At 32.3% G+C, this 23,824-nt stretch overlaps 2 protein-coding genes across 2 annotated transcripts in view; one reads left to right on the forward strand and one right to left on the reverse strand.

Moving 5' to 3' along the window:
- LOC128156723 (tetratricopeptide repeat protein 17-like) overlaps window positions 1-3,684 on the forward strand; it is a 31,915-nt gene extending 28,231 nt beyond the window's left edge. The window contains exon 26 of the mRNA XM_052818986.1: window positions 217-3,684. Within this exon, the coding sequence (XP_052674946.1) occupies window positions 217-366 (150 nt within the window). The 3' untranslated portion in view covers window positions 367-3,684. The remainder of the gene's footprint in view (window positions 1-216) is intronic.
- LOC128156730 (protein saal1-like) lies at window positions 2,770-22,370 on the reverse strand. The gene is made up of 12 exons (XM_052818999.1): window positions 22,348-22,370; window positions 22,020-22,156; window positions 20,020-20,139; window positions 19,532-19,615; window positions 15,765-15,844; window positions 15,595-15,654; window positions 13,155-13,270; window positions 9,274-9,397; window positions 8,040-8,122; window positions 7,140-7,307; window positions 6,599-6,909; window positions 2,770-4,967 (listed from the first exon to the last, which is right to left on the reverse strand). The coding sequence occupies exons 1-12, from the start codon at window positions 22,355-22,357 to the stop codon at window positions 4,686-4,688; spliced, it is 1,575 nt and encodes a 524-aa protein (XP_052674959.1). The 5' UTR covers window positions 22,358-22,370; the 3' UTR covers window positions 2,770-4,685.
- Between the last annotated feature and the right edge of the window lie 1,454 nt (window positions 22,371-23,824).

Here is a 23,824-nt window from a genome sequence, read left to right on the forward strand (position 1 = left end):
ATACATATCTGAAATTCCCATTGTTGGACAGCTTTGGAAATGATTTTCATTCCAATTGTGTCCAAAATTTCTGCTTGCACAGGCTGGGAAAACTATGCTGATTATTAAAATAATTGATTTCTTTTTGAGGGATAAGACATCAGATTCTGTTATCAAAAATACTTCTTTTTTTTTTTAAATTTGTTCAAAATTGGTAATTTTTGTCTTCTGATTTAGGGTCAGTGGGATAAAGCCACGATGTTCTATGAATCAACCCTTGGTCTTCAGTCCTCATTTACAGCAGCCAAGCAGAGGCTTAAAAAAATTAAATGTCGGTTTGTAATGCAAAGACCAGAGAACCAATCTGGAAAGATTACGCGACCCTGAACCAGTTTAGGATGGTCCAGTCACTCTAGTGAGCGCCACAGCTCTCGGTGAAGCAGTATTTTTTTTATATCTACAAAGTCACTGTTACTCGTGTTGATGAACAGGGTTTATATATTACATTGTACTCTTTGTTTCAACAGTCCCAATTATAAGTGCATGTAGTTGAAAAGCCTTAGATTGTATTTTTGCAAAAGGGTACTATGTATAAATGGCAATATATTATTTATATTTTTAAAGGTTGAATTATATGTATCTTTTGCTAATACATTGTATTTGAAAAATACCTTTTGCAGTACATATTGCCAATTTGAAAGTAGAAGTGGTCTGCATTGATTAAATTAAAAAATTGTGTTATTTTGCAACTTTTGTTTTTGAAACTTTTAAGGTGCTTGTTATTTATCATTTCAGTTGCTATATTGTGATTAATGAAGTTAAACTTGCTGTGATGTGTCTGATCTCATTAACTTACAAGTTGTAGATTAAGTCAGTCTTTTTTACATCAAGGTTAACAAGTCTGTTCAAGTCAAACCATGATTCATATGGAAGGACAGTCTATGTATTGATGGGGGTCATTATGTACATATACCGGTAGTTTACACAAATGTACGGTACTGTTCAGATGTTCTGATGATTAACAAACCTTTATGTAGTCTTTACATATACACACATGGAATGAAAAATTGATCCCTGTTCTTAAACTGTCTTCTTCTTACGTACATTTTCAATGTATCTGTAAAATTTTTGTGTCTTGGAAATTAAGATAAGGATTACTTTATTATAATTAAGTCATGATATGGTATTGAACAACCTTATCTTGTTGACCTTCATAAATGAAGTCAATTTTTGAAGAAAAAAAAGTGTGCTATGTTATTGTAAGCTTATAGTGTTTAAATTATAATTAATTACATAACTTAATTTACATATACATGTAACTATACATGCACATAAAGATATCACAATACGCAAAATATTCATGTGCCAACTTTAATTTCTTTTCGTTTGTCATGCCTACCTAGGACTGAAAATATTTTAGGAAGAAGTTAACTGAGCGATATTTCAATTAGTGCTTATGTTATTTCATTATTATATAAATAGTGCCTGTTTGGGAGGGTAACAGTTGAAATTGACACCCCAAGAAAACCATTGTCAACCGACGCGAAGCGGAGGTTGACAATGGTTTTCGAGGGGTGTCAATTTCAACTGTTATCCTCCCAAACAGGCACTATTTATTTTGTTATACTGAATGTCTTTTTTAAAATTTTTAAGAAAATTTTACTGCTTTTATATAGGAATAACGTGAATTCTACAGCGAACCGTACGCGCATAAATTTCGCGCATGTAACATTTTTTAATGTTACCCGTTGCCAAGTGCGTTGCTAACGCTGAGGGTAATAGTAAATATTATTAACTGCGTCTTAACCAATCAGATTTCAGTATTTAACATGAAAGTATAACAATATAATATGTGTCATGGCAAGGGAATTATGGTTCAATTATCAGTAATTATATGTAGCTACAAACCAGGGATTATTTCCACAGCAATACAGGGGATTAGGTCATCACAGCTTTGTGAGGGAATACATCTAGCAACCCAGTAATTTTATATATCTCATAAGGAAAAATCTATAATTATATTACTAGTACCGGTAGTTATGTATTTACAGTATGTTTTGAATTTAATGATATTTTAATCAAAAATTGATTTCAAAATAGGAGGGGGGGGGGGGGTACTCATTCATAATTTGAAAAAGTTGACTTTACACATGCATGAGCATATATATTTTTCTCTCAGCCAACCATGAAACTTTGGTAGTACGTTTCACAAGTTTTAGTCATTATTTTTGTATATGGACATATTTGAGAGCATGTTCAACAATCTAGACAATCAGATTGAATTTTACTTCAGCGTCTTCTTTGAATTGAAATATGCATTGAATACAGGTACCTAGATATTTACTATACAGTAATACATGTATATGCATTGTATTTTATTTACTGTAAAGTTTCCCTCCATGCTGAAAACCCTGTTATCATTTTCACGTTATTTAATGTTTTAAGTTTAATTACACGGATAACTTTTAATAGAAACATTTGTCTGGTAACAAATGATGAACATTCTACTCGGCATTTTTAGTCTTGCATTTCTGTATATAAAACATCTTTATGTAAATATATAAAGATATATTGCAACAGATCAAATGATTTAATTGCATCCTTCATAACTATCTTTATTAATGTACTTAATAGGTTGTTACAATGCATATTGTATAGACAGTACAGGTTTTTCTAGAAGTTAAATTTTTATACTTGCCCGTATTTTTGATATGAAATATTAAGCAATATCTATTGAGAATTTTTGCTAAATATTCCTTTCAGTATCTAAAGCTGATCACATTAGATAGGTGTTCCGGAGGTTTGAAAAAGTTGACATGATTCAGATCAGAGATTTATTATGAGTCATTCGGGATATGAAGGTAGCAACATTGCAGAAAAAGTACATAACCTGCGTTAGCTGCCTATTTAAATTTTTTCTGCAGTAATCGCGACCTCCATAACCCGCATAAGTCACCAAAGAAAGCATATTACTGTTTATATTAACGTCTTTCTTTTAACTAATTAATAAATTGATTACGAAAATAAGTAAGATTCTCTAAATTACTGTTAATGTACATATTAAGTACGTCAGCTAAAAGAAACAGCCAAATCTTTGAGTCTGACATCATCATGATTGTTTTGTGCAGTCCGTGATATTTCTTATGTTGCTGTAGGTTTTGACCATTCAATAAATAGGGCGTGTCAATTTTAGTCCTGTCACTTTATCGTCAGTTTCAGCCGCTGTAGATTTTGACCAATCGATAAATGGGGCATGTAGATTTCAGTCTGGCTGTTTCTAGCTATGAATTAACTGTAAGTTTTATTAAGAAATAGAGGGAAAAATAAATAATAATAAAAATATTGTGTTATTTATTTATGTATCAACTTCATTTTAATGTGTTTACAAAATTATAGTTAATAATTAGTTGTCATTCATTTTCACTCCAGTTTTCAGTCTTTTTATACTTGTCACCAATATGTTGCCATTTTTTTTTTCATTATATAGTCAGTATAGCATAATATGCCATAAACATACAACTGTTTCCAAAACAGTTCCAGTCCAATGTTCTCTGATGAGCATAATTAATGCTTAATTTTTAATGATTATGTTTCTCAGTCTGTATTATAATTGTGTGGCCTGAACTGGTTTATATACAGATATATGATGATTATGAATTTAATTTTTTTTGTAACTCACTTGCAAATAAAAGAAAAAAGAATCTTTTTATCATTTTGTTATTCCCCATGAATAATTCATGACAGATGAAATATAGAGAAAAGCTGCCTGAAAAGTCTGTCTCTGAAGCTACCTCCATTTACACATCCATAGTTATATTAACTGTTTAAGTTCTGACAGGGTATGAATAGAGTTTACTTCATTTCGTAACCAGCTCTAAGACTCCAACACAATTTGAGTTGTTCCAAAATCTTAAACCTGCCTAAGCGTCTAGAAAATCAAGGTCACTAATTTGCATCTGAAGCTACCTCTAGATCTGCGATTCATTTACATAGTTAAATTAACCATGCAAGTTTGAATAAGAAAGTACACATGTACTATTATTTAATCAATAAACATGTGACCTGTTATGTTAACTTCTTCCTGCATCCAAAATCAATGGTACAGATCTAGCATCAAAGCCTGTCAAGTGCTTAAGGATCATGTGACACACCATTCATGCAAGTTTGGTCATAGATGTAGCTATCAAAATTTTAACCTACTACAAAACCTTAACCTCCTCCAGCATCTGAAATTCATGGCCCAGATTCAGCATCCAAGTCTTTCAAGTCCATTAGTAGGTCCATATGCATTATCCATGCAAGTTTGGTGAAGAAAGGACAAGTAATAGCTTAGATACAGGACATGCAACAAAAACTTTAACCTGGATGCCGACACCAACGATGGGATTGTAGCGTCGGCTCCCCCTGACTTCGTCTCGGTGAACTACATAGCATTAAAAGGATATTGACAGCTAAATTATTGGCCATTTGTGACTAACAAATAGAATGAACTTCCTAATTTTAACAGTAGTGTATAATTGACATTTAATCTCGGCTCTAAACATCCAGGTATCGCTGAACTAAATCCATACGCAAGAATTCATACAATTTTATATTAACTACATTATATGTTACAGCTGCTTTTACTGATATTTGACACACATTATTTGATCAATTGGATGAATTCTTAATGAGAAAATGTACATGAATGATTCCTCATCACAAACTTAAGTTCCATTGTCGTTAGAATTTTCTCTGTGTACATAGCGTCCTTCCTCCACAGACTTAATAATCCTCTCCAATCTATCAAGCTGAAATTTAGTTGCTGCAGTCTTTATGGTATCAACAGGGTTAAACGTATCATTGGCTGCATCCTTAAGCGTGGCTATGAAGTGATTTAAGCGTACCCTGCTAACTGATTCATTCATGTAAGTGAAGAGATTTTTGTGTTGATTGCTGCATTCTGTTGATGTCTTCTCTTTCTCTTCCTCGTCTTCTTCAGTCATTGCCTGCAACAAAATCATCATTAGCATGATACAAATGGTATGCCCTTATCAGTAATTCATTTCAGCCAATTTAGGTCCAAATTTCAGCCTATCTTTCAGCCACAGATCTTTTCTTAATTTAACCTGTACTTTATCCCCTTAATTTTTTTGTTTAACCTCCTCCTCAAACAAAATAAAGAATTTTTATGATTTAAAAAAAGAGAAGAACACTGAAAATTCTAAATAATACAATATGCAAAATATGGAATTAGAACAAATATTAAATATACTGTATAGTTCATCTAGTGCAGTATATATACAGTAACTGTATAGTTCATCTAGTGCAGTATATATACAGTAACTGTATAGTTTATCTAGTACAGTATATATACAGCAACTGTAATACTAGTTTTTCCCCATTGACCAAACCCTCGATGATTATAACACAATTTGAAAACTAGTTTCATATACAGAACTTAAGGCCCCTTTTTAAAAACAGAGAAATGTCAAAATTTACTAATGTTTTCAGAAGAACTGCTTTTACATTTTAAAATTTTAAAAGCCCTTTGGTCTCTTTAAAAATCCAGCAAACACCGAATTTTTGCCTATTAAACATTAATTCATCAAATAAAAATGATCTTTATGACATCATATTTTTAAAGAGACAGTACAGCTGAAAAAACATGTGTGTTTAACTTCATATTTACCCATTGTATCGTTAGGAAATAAGAAATAATGTTGATTGTGACAGTTGAAGTGCATAAAAATCCCTTTCACATACCTAACTTATGTAATTATGAGCCTCCGGAAATTTAAAGGTCATACAAGCTGGATTAATCTGTAACATTTATTTGTACTACGTGGATTTTGATTGACATTAATTGACACATGCTGAAAACTACAAGATCTTTGCCAGACTATGGTCATCATGGAATACGAGGAAAAAGGGACTCTATAGATGGAACACATCACTTTCTCAATAATTTACAAATGGTTTACCCATCTCAGTTCATTTTCAAATGAACAGACATAAATACATCAAATAAACCCTTAAGGGGCCTCACTTGCAAAATGAATTTAGGTTGTAGCAACTCCTTTGATAAAAACTCAAAATACATGCTTACAAATAATAATTCTGATTATTTTAAAAACTCTGAACAATTACAGTTATAATCTGAGAGAAGTAGAAAGGACACATTTCTATCAACAAACCTGTTCAGGAGAACCTTTGGCAGCCCACCATGTGTTTTGTTTATAGTAAATATGCATGCGTAATAGTATTGAAGGCGGAACCCAACAACACGTTGTCATGTACATGTATATATTTATGGTTTATAAATAATTATTAATTCTAATGAAATAATTAGATTGATTTCATGGAGAAATTTGTAATTTTCTGAAAGTTTATACATTTATAAGTAGTACAAAAATACCAAATCCGATCAGGAAATTTTTCAAGTCGTTTTTATAATTATATGTGCTGTTATGTTTCTTTAATTATGACATCACTGTGATATTTTGTACTTTTTTTTCACATGATTTTAACAATGTTATACACCTATCTTATTTTCAAACCTCCTTTTATAACTTCAATTTTAAAGGTGAAAAAAATGCATGATGTGGTATCTATAGTAATTTAATACTGCCATACTTACCACATGAATTGAAAACAAGAAATCAAAAGTAAATCCTTGGAGAACTTGGTATAGCATCATCATAAGTTGTTTACTTTTTTCAGACATTTCATCCTCATCTGATTCATCTGTCTCCCCATCCAAATCTTGCTCTTTGGTTTCAACCTTCGTGGATTTTGTTGGTTCCTGGTTCCTCTCAATATTATCTCCTTTTGCACACTCTCCAGCAGAAGTCGCTGTGTCAGGTTTTGTTTCACTCTCATCATTGATTTTTTGAATGTACGGCATGAGTGGCTCAAGGATCTTCAAAAAAATCCTCAATAGCCTTTCATCTACACGTATGAAAATAAAAAAAAAACGAAATTGATTTCATACCATACTATACTGTAAAATCAGACAGGGGGCCAAATTTCAACAGTGTGCTCAAAAGTCATTGTTCCATGTAATCATTATCAAACAGACAAAAGAATGCATTATTAATTTTGTTCAGGTAAGGATTAATTATTAACATAAATCAATTTCTAATATTCCAGCTAGATCTTTGACTGAACGCAGAGTTCACCTTTGAGGAGCATTGCGGCTGTGTCGTCATGGGAGGTGAAGATGACATTGAGGACAGAAAGGGCCGAGGCGAGGGCAGCCTCTCGCCCCTCCAGACCCACAATTTCGTCCTCACACAGGATTCCAAGGTACTTCATCAGAGGGGGGCACAGGCTGTCTGCACACTCAACTACAGAGATATCATTCAAATTAATAAAAATGATTATACCGTCTGTATATGAGAGGGTCGGAGGGAGGAGTGGTTAAAGATTGGTGAAAGTAGACAACTAAATAATCAACAGGGAGGAATGAGTAAGGATTAGTGAAAGTAGACAACTAAATAATCAACAGGGAGGAATGAATAAGGATTAGTGAAAGTAGACAACTAAATAATCAACAGGGAGGAATGAATAAGGACTAGTGAATGTAGACAACTAAACAATCAACAGGGAGGGGTGAGTACAGATTAGTGAAAGTAGACAACTAAACAATCAACAGGGAGGAATGAATAAGGATTAGTGAAAGTAGACAACTAAATAATCATCAGGGAGGAATGAATAAGGATTAGTGAAAGTAGACAACTAAATAATCAACAGGGAGGAATGAATAAGGATTAGTGAAAGTAGACAACTAAATAATCAACAGGGAGGAATGAGTAAGGACTAGTGAAAGTAGACAACTAAATAATCAACAGGGAGGAATGAGTAAGGACTAGTGAAAGTAGACAACTAAATAATCAACAGAGAGGAATGAGTAAGGACTAGTGAAAGTAGACAACTAAACAATCAACAGAAGGAATGAGTAAGGACTAGTAAAAGTAGACAACTAAATAATCAACAGAGAGGAATGAGTTAATATTAGTGAAAGTAGACAACTAAATAATCAACAGCCTTTCAATTTATTATCTAGCCACATGTTTTACCCAAAGATTCCACTCCCGTTTCTGTGGTTGACATTAGTTGGAAGATATGGAGGTAAGTTTCTAGGGCCGTGCTGTGTTTACATCTATAAAAAAAATTATAATTATAGCAACACAGAGAATTACCTTAAGGATGACGTTTACTCAGAATGAAAAAAAATTCCACTGATGATAATAAAAAACCAACTATTGTGTGTTATAGACCTTTTATTGTAGTGTTATTTTTTATTTTCAAAAAAGTAGGTCAATGACCTACTTTTTGAGTTAATGGCCATTGTATATTTTTGGAAAATTAAAGGAAAATCACTTAAAATTTTACACTATGATTGAGATTTTCTTTATTGTAAAAATAATAATTATTGCTCAACACTTTTGAAAATGAAATACAATTTATGAATGGCAGTGGCACTAAATATATACAAAGCATTAAGTTTTCCTTCACAATTTTTAAAAATATTCCAGTCCGAATTTCCTCTATCACTTTTCAAATTCCTACCCATTTTTGATCCAATTTTACAAAAAATTGAATGATGATAATACAAAAACATTTATAGTATTAAACTACTTATATTGATCTTATTCTGTTGGCATATAATTTATATGATGTCAATGATCAAAATTTTGAGATATTGTGTCTTTTCTCGTTTTTAAGCATATTTCAATATTTTTTAAATTCATGCCATACGGTTATTATAATAAATAAATGAAGAAAAAATACCAGAAAATATGCAAAAGTATATAGACTAAAATATAAAATCTTAACTTTTAATATTAGAGTACTTCCAAAAATGTTTTAGCAGAAAACAAAATCTGTAAAATTTAGTCCGAATTTCCTCTGTTTGGCTAAAAGTCTATTTTTGTTTTGGCATAATTCCATAATATAGTAGAAATATCGAATGTTATGTCAATAATAATTCATTTCACAGATACTTTTTGTGTTTAGAACAAATTTTACTCATGACATTTAACTTTATAACAATCCGAATTCGAGAACTCAAACCCTGAGTAAACAACACCCTTAATACTGGCATAAAAGACTGCATGACAATGTATATTGCAAAACAATACACTCATCAAATGTACATGTATGCACATGTTTTAAGTCAAGAGAAAAGTGACACCAAGTAAAAATGCAATGTAATGCATTACAATTAAAAAGAAAATGCATGTAAAATAAGGAAATAAAGAGTAAATAAATGCATGACATGCATAGTAAATACGGGTACTCAATTCCTACCCAATTTGCTTAAAGGCCTCTAGCATGGACTGGATCAGAAGGGGCGTGGCCCATTTCTGACAGAGTTCCTCATCTACATCAAGCAGCACATCCAAGAACTCAGCAGTGTTGCGTAACAAATCAGCTACAATGTAATGAAAACGAAAATCAGGAGTAAAACACAACAAATGTGATATACACATGCATTGTACAAAATGCCCAGTGAAATAGGAAAACATAGAAAATAGAAAAACACTCACAAAGTGTCTGCAATAAACAACGAATCAAATTAACAGACTCATTGAGTGTACTTTATCAGCTCTAAAACACACCTATTAATAAAAGAATTCAAGGGTAATACACACCAAATCAAGTAAAATACACTAAACAAGAGGCCCATGGGGCCACATCGCTCACCTGAGCAACAATGGGCGTTCAAAAGATATTGTGCCATATGGTCCCTCGGTAGAATAACAAAAAATAAATATTGTCAAGTATTCGAATTTTACACTTAATTTAGCATACACGTAATCTTTGACATTGCACCTTCATGAGATACTATTTTTTACCAGAATAAGAAAATCCTACGCAAGATATAAAACTAAACATTTGGTAGGTGTACACTGTTAAGTTGTTAACTTCCAATTCCCTATATATATTCGTTCTGCCCCCCCCCCCTTGTAAAGCGATCAAAATATATGAGAGCATATAGGTACATTTTTTTCATCAACTAATTACTAGTTATTGTATTTTTTAAAAAAATATAATAGTTATTGTATTTTATTTAAAAAATACTACATGTATAGATGTGAAAAAGAAAATTGTACTTCAATGTGCTCAATTCCTCAAATTTAAAACATTCAAAAATTTAATTTGTCTTCTCCATTATAATTAAATGACTGTTATTTACCTCGCGTACAAACCAGGATAATTTTCCGCTGTGATATTTTCTTAGGAATAGCGATGATTACGTATCCCCGCAACAGAAATGTGTCAGAACTATGGAAACTGTTTTAAAGATGTCGTTTTTTATTTACTCGTGTTTGAAAAACTATCAAAATTGATGTAAATTTCACATTATTTATTGTATAAAGAGGGGGCTCCAGAGAGTAGGTATATACAGAATATCTTCTTTTATTTTGTTTTTACAAGTATTTAACATACTCTAATTCATATAGAATTTCTAATGTTCAACCAAAATTTCAGCGTCAATCGTAGAATTATAAGCAAGATACAGAGCTCACAGTTCGCCTAAGTTTGAGTCATATTTTGTTCACATGAGTTATTTACATTCAGCTTAAGATTTTTAACTTGGTATTTCCTATTCAGCATTCAAAATGGAAAAAAAGAATTGTCTAAGATTTTCAATTTTTTTTATTCACTCAAGACCGGTTTACTGGTATTTGAGGTTCAAAATCAGTTTATACAAATGTACATAAACACAGTCCAGGATCACATGTACAGTAGGAGTAATAATGACGAAAAAAGGTTAAGTTTACAATACAATTAGTTGTTAAAGTTGGTTTCTGGAAGAACAGAGTATGAAAATGTTCTTAATAAATATTGACAAACTTTTTACTTTTTTAATCTTTAGTTTTTAAGATCTGTGTACAAACATAGAATTGTGAGCAAATCTCTGTATCTTGCTTATAATTCGAAGCTTAACACTCAAATATGGTTAGTAAATAGAAATTGTAAACAATTAAACACAAGAAACATGCACTTTAACAAATAAGGAACACAATTTCTTTTTTCGAAATGAATTATATATACATGTATACATGTATATACCTACATATTTCCGTCAGCGATATCAAACTCTATTTAAACTGAATAAACTCGAGAAAATGCCGAGCATCTCAACAAAACCTATTGCATAAATCTACCATTACGCAAAAGATACTGCCGAATTACCGATAGAATAAATTGTATTTCAGTACTTTTTTTATACATCAGATTTTTCTTAATTTGCGCAGGTAAACAGTTAACTGTTTGATTTACCGAAGTCTCTGTTTGATTTGATACGTAAAAATCACGGAACACAGACGATAGTTCCCAGGTTACAAAGCATAAATAATGAAAACGAAACGAAAATCAGAACAAGCTAACACCAACGTCATGTGTGAAAACTGTCAACGCATTGAAATATTTAGCCTCAATTTACTTCACAAAATCGGCATCAATATATTTTGCATGTTTCAAAAATTTCCCTTCATACGCAAACTGTTGCACAACAAGCAAATTCATCAGTCAGATCGACCCTTTTTCGTATAATGTCATGGCTGCTTTAAACAAAGAACCTCGTTTTCGAAGTATGGAATACGAGTCTTGGTAAAATGAGTATGCAAACACGGGCCGTGGCAAAATAAAAGCCGGGGCAGATCGACAATCGTCAATTCCAAATACGCATTATTTTGCACAATATTTACAGAGAATACAAATATACTGGTCCATCAAATATCCTGAAATTTTAATGAGATTGGCAGATTAATAACTGCCAATCTTTTGTTTTGCCCAGACCAAGTCTTGCCAACCCATTTTACCGGATGCCGAACGCGAAGCTGAAACACGCCTTTCCTTTATTATTATTTTCGGAATAACTCAGACTTGAAACAGAATTAGCACTTAATTTTTGCAATTTATATTTTCCTTCCCATAAGGATAATTTATGCTGAACTACGTTGAATTTGCCTCGGTAGTTCTTGAGAAGAAGATTTTTAAAAATGCACCCCCCTTTTTCTACAGTTTCATGGTTTTCTCCGCTTTGAATACAGATCGGACTTTTATTTCTGCAATTTATATTCGCCCTCCCATAAGGATGCTTTGTGCCAAATTTGGTTGAAATTGGATAAGCGGTTTTAGAGAAGAAGTTCAAAATGTAAAAAGTTTACAGACGGACGGACGGACGGACAGACAGACGGACAGACGGACGACGGACAAAATGTGATCAGAATAGCTCACTTGAGCTTTCAGCTCAGGTGAGCTAAAAACCAGGTGTGATACATAAGGTTTTAAAATTTCATACACATCTCAATCCAGTGAGGTACACAAATAAAGCAGAACACTTAACGTGACTGAATTACACAATGATCATGTTAGGTGTAATATACACCTAATGAAACAAGTAGAAGGATGCACAAATCATATGTACATGTACATAACAAATGAAAACAAGATCAAGACACATATACCAAGAGAAATACATGTATGTTACTACTGGTACGCCAAATCAATCATTATGAGCTTTGGAAAAAAATTACCAAATACAAATCTGAGATTAAATGTAAAGTAATAATTGGAAAAATAATTGTGTTTTTATGGGGCAGAGAACTGGGAAAGAGTGGATGCCGTAACGTGTTGGCCCTGTTCTACAAGCAAGGGTCAGTCTAATGATAAGGGGTATATCTGCCAGGTACTCTCGGTATGCAGAAAAGTACACAGTAATCATTGATAATGAACTGTGACCAGTTGTTGCCCGACATTTCCCGCAAAGTGACTTTATTTTACAAGATGACAATGCACCACTGAATCATGTAAGAATCATAATAAATTACAAAACTGAAGTTAATATCATTATACACTGTAATAATATTGAGGCCTGCCCAATAACCAGATGCTAACGTATTTGAAAAATGTTGGTTACCATTATTGTTGAAAAATCAGCTGAGAAAATGGCCCAGCAGAATAAACAACAGGTTCGTGGGTCACATCGCTCACCTGAGCAACAATAGCCAAAATAAAATCAGCTTTAAGGAGTCATATACACTGTACAAAATATCTGGACAATGTAGTAGAATACATCCTGTATAAAAAGACTTTCAAATTTTTCTGTAGATATTCTTACCGGTGTGTTAAATTGTTAAGTATACATAAATCATTAACAAGTTTTTTAACATCCTTACAGTTTGTGGAACTCTGGAAAATAAAGTTGATGTGCTCCTGGATATTTTCTGCCTCATTGATGGCTCGTATCCACTCTTCTCTGGCAGCTGGATTGGAGAGACTTGTGTACAGAAACCTGCAGGGCAAAGTCAGTAGTAAGCATCAGCTGCCATCACACAGTGCCATACCAGCCAACTCGCCCACATTTTGTTAGTCACAACCCAAAAAATGGCACCAAAACCTGCCACAACTTATCACCTGAGGGAGAAGTGGGGTGGGGGTGGGGGTTTGTGATAATTATCACTACTAAAATCACCAGCCACTACATGTACTTACTGACCCACAATACACTGCTACTTTTTATAATCTAAGAGAGGTAGCTGTAGTAATTAAGTGCTGACAAGATAAAATATCATATCATATGATTCAATATCATAGGAATCATATGATATATTACTTATTAACAATCACATTTTAAAAATTTAAAAAGCAAGTTTTAGGGAGGTAGGACAAGGTTTCCTTAGCATCCTTGATAATGGAGATCAGGCTCTGTATCTGAATATTAGCCTTATTTTTCAAATCCAAAGTTACATGAACCATGAAAGATGGTCAGTACAGCAATTTTTTTCCAACTTTCAAAACTGCATTTAACTACTTATTAATGAAGAACTTACACCTGCTCCAGCATCAAGATAATGAAGATCAAGCTCTGTATCTGAAGCTACCTCTACTTACACATAAAAAGTTATATTACCTTTTTTAGTCTGACTAAGTATCATGAGCAGCATTTACTTCATTATATAACCAGCTCAAAGACCCAACACAATTTGAGTTGTTCTCAGTCTTAAACCTGCCTAAGCATCCATATAATCAAGATCACTCTCCGTATCTGAATTTAAGCTACTTTTACTTGTAATAAGGATTCTTTCTTTTATAGGGGTGATCAATTAGGTTGGTATGTGATCAAATCAATCAAAAAGTCCTTTGGGCTTTATTGGATCACACGCCAGACTGTAAGAGTCACCCCATAAAAGTTATAAATTAATTTTTAATTTCTGAACTGGGCAAACTATGTAGAAAAAATAAATAAATTATGTTGTCGAATATATGAATGTATAAACATGTATATACCTTAAATATCCATCATAACATAATTAGAATCACAAAGATATCTTCTTCTCGCATTATCACCCGTGTGACATCGGTATGTGTGAGACAGCAGTGTGAGATTTTTCTGTCTTACGAACTATGCCGCTGTTAAATGTAAACAAACATTGTATACTGCAAGAAAATGATAAATGATGGAATTAGCTAATCTTTAAGTCATTATTTTGCTTAGTTGACTACAATTTAATCATGTTTTCATTGAAAATACATGTATTGTCGTATGCTCTCTTCTTCACTTACACTATTTGTAGCGCGCGGCGGGATACAACAAAGTACACTTTTAAACATCAAACGAGAAAGTTGTCAAACATTGTTTTTATATAGAATAATGCGAGAAAAATAATCATTCATTACATACTTGTGTGGGATAGTGAAATTCCACCAAGGGGCCAAGATTCATGGTCTAGGACTCAGCAGAGCCTCGTTCTTGACCATAAATCTTGTCCCTTTGGTGGCATTTCACTTTCCCACACTAGTAATAATGAACGATTCTATTCATCAGTAAGAATTCAAACTGAAATAATGAAAGATTTCACCATGAAATACTGAAATCTTTATTTGTGATAAATATACAGGTGAATCTCAATAACTCGAACTTCAGGGGGCCATGATTAAACTTTGAGAGATCAAGAGTTCGAGAGATTAAAAGTTGAAAAAAATCCAAAAATTTTGGTTCTGGTCATTTTGGTTCTAAAATTAAAGTAGCTGGAAGTTTATATTTATAACAAGGAAGAATAGTCTAACATGATTTCATTCGTATTTCATACTACATTAATTTAAACAATACAGAACTTAATCGTGTGGTTATTAAGTGGATTATTTTACACGCTAAAAAACTTTTAAGTATATTATGTTTTCTTAATTATTTATAGAATATTTTAAGTAAAGAGCGGTTAATATACCATAATTTTCACAAGTTGTTGAAATTAATAGATCAATTACAAATTACCTATCTACCCTTTGAAGGAACCATGCTAGCCCTCAGGCGTTCACTCGACCGTTCAGGTAAGGTCCACGCAGAGATATAATTACATGCTTGATCAGTTGCATGTGTACACTGCAACCACTTCGAGTTAACAAGATTGAAAAACAATGAAATACCAGTATGTATAATGGGACCCAGGTTTACTTCTAGAGATCAAGAACTTTAAGAGATCAAGAGTAAATTTGCTTAGTTATACATGTATAGAGAAAAAAATGGGACTGTGATTTCACTTCGAGAGATCCAAAACTTCGAAAGATCGAAGCTCGAGCCTTCGAGTGTCGCCTGTATATACAAAGTGACATTATTACCTTGTGGTTTCATTCAATGTTTGGGGGTCCGAATTATCTAGTAACAGCAACACCATTTTTCTGTTCAAAAAGAATGAAAATTTCATAAAAAATCTTTTTTAATTTTATAGAAAAAACACTACAAAACGGGGAAAAATTCACCATCACATATAAAAAGCTTTCACCCCTACCGGACTTTCTCATTTTCTGACATTGTCACACAAACTTCACTGTCACATGCCATATTTCCGAGAATTCCTATGCAGATTTCCTGAAACATTTTTAAAGATATGAAATTTATTCTTCTTTTCAATTTAAATTGGTTTCAGAGTGCTGTTGTGTTTCCATTTTTCATGTTAATACCTTCTTGAACATTCTAATTTTTTTGCAAAAGGAAACTCTAGTGAAATGCTTAATCTTACAGATAAAGAGCTAGAGCCACGAAGCATCAAAATGTGCCTTAAAATTTTCACAAAACTCAAGTTTGAAACAATACAAATTGTAATTACTTATAATGTAGGGCATAATATTCTGCTTCTATGCATATGAATTTTTTTCACTTCGGCCCCACCGTTTAGCACATGCGCATCATCAAACATACTATGATCGTTAAAAATAGCTGAAAATTGTAGATTTTACTGCGGTATTTCCCAAATTTGAATGTGGCCACACTTGAGTACCTCTTTGAAACTTTTAAAACTGAGAGATATTGCATAAATGCTTCCGCCTGCAAAATTTCGTAGAGGTACTCAAGTGTGGCCAATGTGTATTTTACAAATTTTGAAAATTTTAATAACAGAAAATAACACTGACCACTCTATTTTAGGGTAATTATTTGCTTCCTTTGTATTGAAATAGCAGAATTAAATTAATGATGATAAAGAATTATTTGTGATTATTTACAAAATCATCATTTTATTAAATATTTGAGGAAGAAATGCATATAATCTGAACTTTAACATGTTTTATCAAGTAATTTTATACTGTGTATTCATGCTTACATCGTGCATCATCAATGACGTCATAGTTTGACGTTTGCGACGTCAGTTGAATCTGTACATGGAATCTTGAGTTCTTTCAGTATTTTGCCAATAGAATTGACCAGTAAAGTATGCATTTTTAAAAAGCATTATTTCTATGTACCACGGTATTATTCATATTCATGCAGTAGAATATGAGATACATGAACATTGCTATAAACAGAAAAAAAATTAATTGGCAAAGTTAACTTTGTACGTACATAAGTAAATATATATTCCTGTACCTTTATGTAGAATAAGCGATAGCATGTATACGTAGCTAGTTGTGGGTTTTTTGTCAAACGGTGAAATGCATTAAACGAAAGGAAAGATGCAAGGGATTTTTTCACACAAGTACGTGTTCCTGAATACCGCGGGAGAAAGACAGTCGACATCACATGAAAACATGTACATATATGATAAACTTAATTTATTCCGTCAAAAAACTTGATTATTTAATTCCTAAGTACAGCTGTAATTGAATATTAAGCCAATCGTCCCTTGCATAAAATTTTTTGCAAATGCATACGTCTTTTCTTTATCATCCACCTGTTGATCAGTGTTGATTTGTCGCGTGGTCGATGTATTTCCGGTGAACCGTTACATGCAGTTACACTCCTTTCTTAAAAGATCGATTGTGTCCATTTCGATGAAGACGGCTTTTGGTATACACAGCTTAGAATACAGTATCAGCATGTGCTTTATATAGAAGTCTAATCCTAATTGCGATGTCTTTGTTGATAATGTGTCCAATAAAATAAAAATTCACCCTAAATATGTGTACATCGGTGACTTACTTTTGCCTATAAAATTCTCGATTGAAATCATCTTTGATTATTTTATGCGTATTAAATCTAAATAAAGTTTTTCTTGTATGGAATATAGAAAAAAATCAGATTGCCGGGCCCTTTCTTTAAAAAAACAAAACAACGATGAGTACAGAGAGATTTAAAACAGTATTTGTTTCCATTCAACACCCCCCCCTTCCCTACCCTCTGAAAAAATCGATTTACGGCCGAGTTCACTACAAATCTATAGATATGATAACAAATTCTACAGGCTTGCAATGAACTTGACTTTTCAAGACAATTTTACAACATTATTTATGTGCCACTGCTTGATGTTTTAAATAAAAATGTTCATTTTAACCTATCTTCGCTCCGAAATAGTAAACCCACATTCTCTCTCTCTCTCTCTCTCTCTCTCTCTCTCTCTCTCTCTCTCTCTCTCTCTCTCTGAAATATGATCTTAATTTTCAAGACATTTACGGATAGCTTATCACTTGCAACAATTCTCAAAGGACATGCATATCACTAGAAAAAATGAAATGGAAATGAATAGACATTATGGCATTTATAAGGAATAATTAACTCATGGGAATATTTTTAAAGAAATCGATATTCTTTTTTCATTTAATTAATAAAAATTAAAACACTGCTGTAATGTCATTCCTTTGTTCCAGCAGTCAAAAATTTTACTTGTGACAGTCCGATATATTAGAGAGCTTCTTGATATCAGATCATTATCAGTGGTTACAACACTGTTATTCTTTAAAATCAGGCTGTCTCAAGAATCAACAATGATATTCTAGGCTATATATGCCTCAAACACTTCTGTACGAAAAAATATCACTGTTCTCGGCCCTATAACGGGCCTCGAAACTGTTTTATATTATTTCATACAGAACTGCTTTTGGCATATTAGTACATCCATTACATAAACAGAGTCGCTAAAAGGTTTTATTTTTCACTTGAACAGTTCGTGAACGGTGAGCGCACAGTGATTGTGCTCTAAACGAACGGCGAGTGCACGCTGAGCCGAATTTGGATAGCGCTTATGAACGGTGAACTGAGAGCGAACGCAGAGCGCAAAGTGAACGTTGAACGATATATGTACTCTATGTGAACGCAAGATGAACGATTTATTCGGAGTGCCCCGAGCGGTATTGTTACATTGTGTTTCGTTGGTAATCAGGAAATAATAACAATAAACTACATGTTTGTATTGTTATAAGCCTAAATATAATATTATCTGACTAAATAATAAGTGAACACTGAACGAACGCAGTGAGCGCATGCAAGGCGAAATCTTTGTGAACGCACGGTGGGCGATTTGTGCACGATGAGCGGGAACGGAGCGGAGCGGAGAGCGCACATGAACGCACGGTGAGCCCACGGGAAACTGGGAAAATTAAACATTTCAAAGAACTGAACCCTAGCATCTAACTGCTGTGAAGCGCCAGGATTGGGTGAAAATATCGAAGCCTTGAAACAAGTAAAATAATCATGTAGAATAATGTACACAGACTGTTACAGTAATGCATCAAAATTCGAGATTACATATATCTCTATTAAATTAAATTACCGTATCTCTGACATATTTATATATTTATATTTAATAATTTGTGATTACATTGGTAGAATTCAATGATTAATCCTCAGTTATACATTGCGCATCATCAGCATTACTTCATGCAGTTTCAAATTGCACAAAAAAGAACTTTTAAGACACTGACATATATAAATGTACCGCCGTTATATTGACCTTCAGCACTGGTCCCTGTAATATGTTTTAAACTATATTGTAAATAAGCTTTTCATGCTATTTTCATCAATAAATTTATTTTCATAAATTTATTATTATGTCTACATGATAATTTTATTTATGTTTTTTTGTTTATTTTATTAGATTCAAGTCATACGTAGTTTTATCATTTCATGACGTTACTTAACAAAAATGACGTCTGTTCTACATTTTTCATCAAAACAATGCCATATTGTAAACTCCGTATATAAAAAAGTATGATAGATATCGAAAAAATAAAAAGAGTTATGAAAAGCTATGATCCTACCCTATATTTGACCAAAATATGGTAATTTTTAATGATAGGGCATTTTTTGATGCTTCGTGGTTCTAGCTCTTTATGACTTCACACTCACTGTAACTCGCGGAGCTTTGGATTTTCCAATTATACCAACAAAGATCTCCACAGCTTTAAACTCATTGAGGAACTGCACCACTTCCTAAAATTGGACACACTGATTCACATCTTCAGCTGTCTCATATTGATCGACAGCCATTCCCAATGTATTACTATATATTGCCATGTGTCTAATAACCTAAACTTTCTAATTTTTCTCTCTATTTCTTTTTTGATTAGCTAAACAATGCATTTGAATGGGGTTTTTTAATGAGTTAAACGAATGCATTTACCCTATTCAGAATCATACATATTAAAGCAGGTTGTTTCGAATAAAAGAGTTAGCTGTCTATGAGAAGGAATGCATACATTTAGAATATCAGTAATGTTAGTTTCTATATATAACTGACAATTGATTTTCTTCAGAAATTGAGAAAATACATAAACTAAGTGGGTATGAACATAAAAGTGTCTGACAGACTAATATTTAACGAGCTTTTGTCTCACCGAGTTCATGGACATGTCCCATAGTTTACACAGTTCTGTCTGTAACTCCTCATCAACATCTACACTGAAGTCATTCTGTCCTTCCTCACTTTCCTTGTTGTCATTTTCTTTCTCTACTTCCTGCTCATGCAGAGTGAAGAGAGTATATTTTTCTGTTAGTGATACAGTTTAAAAACTAATCAACTTGCAATAACCACATAACAAGCATGTGATTCTAGACATCAAATCTGGCATTTTCATAAAACCAGGAGAGTGAAAAATACATTGATTGATTATATATATGGCATAAAAGAGCCCAACTAGGGGCCATATCACTAACATGAGTAACATCAGCCATAACTCTAACCAAAACAGCTATTAAACTTTTTTCCCATTCTTTAAAAATGATTTTTCCATAGACTTTATTGGCAGAGATCATAAAAAAGAGTGGGTAAAAATGGAAAAAACTGTGCATATGAGGGATATTTTCTGCTTTTTTTTCCAACTGTTTTTAATCCAATTTTAAGACACAATTCTCCCTCAATTTTTTTTTTTCCAATTGTCAAGCGTCATTTTACATGTTTATTGTGCCCCCCCCCCCAAATAATAAAAAAAAGAAATAAAACACTTTCCATGTGTGAGAGTACACCACTAACAAATATTATTTTATATAGAAAAAAAAACTCTTGGAGAAAACGTACCTTGTTAAAATCATAAATAACAGTTCTAATAAATATTCTGAGATGAAATAAAATAAATTACACAAAAAACATTTGTTGCTTTTGTTTTTATTTATATAATCACGTAATTAATTAATTAGACAATTATAATTGTGTTATGTACAAATGCACAGACTTCGCCTGATCAGTTTAATTAGTCGGTAATTAATTCATAAATATTAATGAAATTGCTAAAAAAATATATCGATCAACATATTAGTTTTGATTGCAATATATCATTTTGGAGAACTTAATTATAAGTATTTCAAGAAGTCGATAGCGCATTTTTCGATAAATTGTATGTCATCTATATGTATTGAATAGATTATTTTTTCATTGCCCTAATGTCCCTAGAATTGACCAAACTTTGAAAGTCTCAAAGGTCTAATAACAAATTACAAATACTTAAAGCAGAATACTTATAACAAAATGGTAAATTCATCAACCATTTCAAAATTATTTATGAAAAGAATTCAAGTTGAAAATTTTGAACTCAAATCATGTCCAAGTCCATTAATATTCAAATGATACAAATAAATGAAAAACCTTTATATTTACTTAAAACCAAACATTTTAAATATCTATTTTGACTAAAAAACAACTTTTTACATCATATAAAATGCAAAAATATGCTATAAATACTTTAAATATTGAAAAATCGCCAGAGTTCTCTAGAGTTCTCTAGAATTCTCTGTTTAGTAGTACCCCTCGCACATTAGATAGATAGGTTTAACGATAGAATTTGTCCCATATACTTTCTTCGTAGCAAATTAAAAAAATAAATCGAGCTGTATCTCGCCTAAATTTTCATATGATTAGTCTCAAACACCTACAATGTTGCTCTTTTATAATCCCATTTTACCAAATTCAATGTTTTTGCAATGAAATCACTGCCACTTTTAACATCACGTTTGAAAATTCACTGTTTACGGTCGCCATGTTAATGATAAAATCTGAGACATTCCGAGTGCAATTTCTGACAAAATTCAGGCAAATTCAAACGTGTATTTTAACAAAAATCATTGGTACAACCCATTAAATGGATAATTTTGTGGATATAACTAAACATGCATGTTCAAAAAGGTTTTTAGTGTATAAAAATGTGTTTTGAAATTCCCCAACAGATTATTTTTATTAACAGACTTAAAATTGATGTGAAGCACACCCGCTTCGCGGCTGCTATATTGCAAGTATATGGGATGAAATCTTACTGTGACCTAAGCGTAGCCTGGTCACGGCAGAGACATAATTATAGTTATTTATGTCTCTGGTCACGGTAAGATTATTCTTTCTACTCGTTACCTCAATTAATTTCATAAGCGTTGAGAAGAGCCAGTGTTTACTAAAGGTTGTGTTGCGAATGACCCCTGCCTCTAGCAGATCTTTATCCTCTTGGAACTCTGGGGGAGGGGACGGGTTCCTGTCACTACTCGGGGAGTCTGTGAAGAGAGGGATCTTAAATTCCTTCAATAATAGACGATCTTGGATTCAAACACATTACAATTCAACGATTCTTAACGCTATGGACTCGTACTATTTTTCAAAGTAATATAAGCATTGATAAGAAGGGGATTATGTAATAAACCGGTAAAGGTTTCTCTGAATTTATATCTGAATTGAACTGTCATACCAACACTCATTTCCTTATGTTTGTATACAGAATTTTTCACCTCTTTCCCTCCACGCTCAACATTTTAAGCATATCGAGCCCGATGCATTGAAGATTGCCGTTTTCGCTCGGGAAAATGTTAATTCTCAGCCATTTCCCACTGGCCAGTTGCGAAAAAATATGCATTCCAAAGTTAATTCTAATCTATGTATAACCTTTACAAATATGAGCTACGAATCGTTCACTACAGTTACCATAGTTAACAGTTGTAAACAATATAATGCAAATCTTAGTTTATCTGTTTAATTGTAAATAAACGTTAACATTTGATTTTGCTGATAGATATAATTATTTCAAATCTGTAAACTATAATTTAGTTCGTTAACTTGCGTTAAGTTTTTGAAATCACAGCAATCTTCATTTTTGGAGATTATATTTTTTCTTCCCAAATTAGAGGATAGATGCTTTAAAGGGTCATATAAGGTCACGATTTTAGTCAAATTTCATTTTTCTATTTTTGTTAAAATGGGTTAAAAATGAATTTCACACTGGTGATGAGAGGAAAATAGTTCTGACAATTTAGTTTGTGCGCTATTTCTGTATGATGTACATTTATTAATAAATGAGAGAGTTATTTTCAACACTTTTTAAAATTTACTGTTAAAATAGATCTTAGCCTTAAGGATATCTGACATTTTTGAAAAATTATTTCTAGTATTAAAACAATTAAAACATGTATATAAATTTCTTTCAAAAACTGTTCTTAAATGAATATATTTAGAATAGCTGAATAAAAAATGAAATTCATTTTCAATTGCTCCAGTGTTACAATAGTTACAAAGTCTTTAATGCTTAGGAATAAAGCGTCTATCCCTTTCCATGGCAAGATTATGTGAACTTAATTTTAAACTACTAAAAACTGATCTCTCTATTTTCCTTTTAAATACATCAACATAAGAACACCGTTGAAAATTACCAAAAAACAACTTGATTAAGCTTTGATGAACTAAAAATTTTTGAATGTTCTTCTTGTAAACACTGGTCTGTTCTTCTTTGTTTTAAACTTGATAGAAGAGGTTTTATTGAACTACTTTTGTCAATAATATATGTAAACCCTAAAATGTTAATAATTGAAAAAATGCCTTTTGTCCATGAATTTGTATGAACTGTTGCTTTATAGATTTTGAACACCAGTGTATTTTCAGAGGTAATAATATGGTTCCAAAACTAATTATGCTTGGCAAATGTATTCTTGTCCATAAAGGTAGTCTACCTAGTTCTGCTCTGCAAGGGGCATTGGTAGTTCTACTGGGTACACCTAAAATTCCTTAATAAATTTTATGTGAAATTTTTCAATAATATAATTTTAATCAAATTTGGTAAACAAACCCCCTATTTTACTAAAATACAGAAGGACTAGCTGATGTTACTATAGAGTCAAATAGTTTTCAAGTTTTAAAAGTTTACATGGGTTATCGAGTCCAATTGTTTTACTTGA

This window comes from Crassostrea angulata, chromosome 1 (genome assembly GCF_025612915.1).
Source record: "Crassostrea angulata isolate pt1a10 chromosome 1, ASM2561291v2, whole genome shotgun sequence".
NCBI lineage: Eukaryota > Metazoa > Mollusca > Bivalvia > Ostreida > Ostreidae > Magallana > Magallana angulata.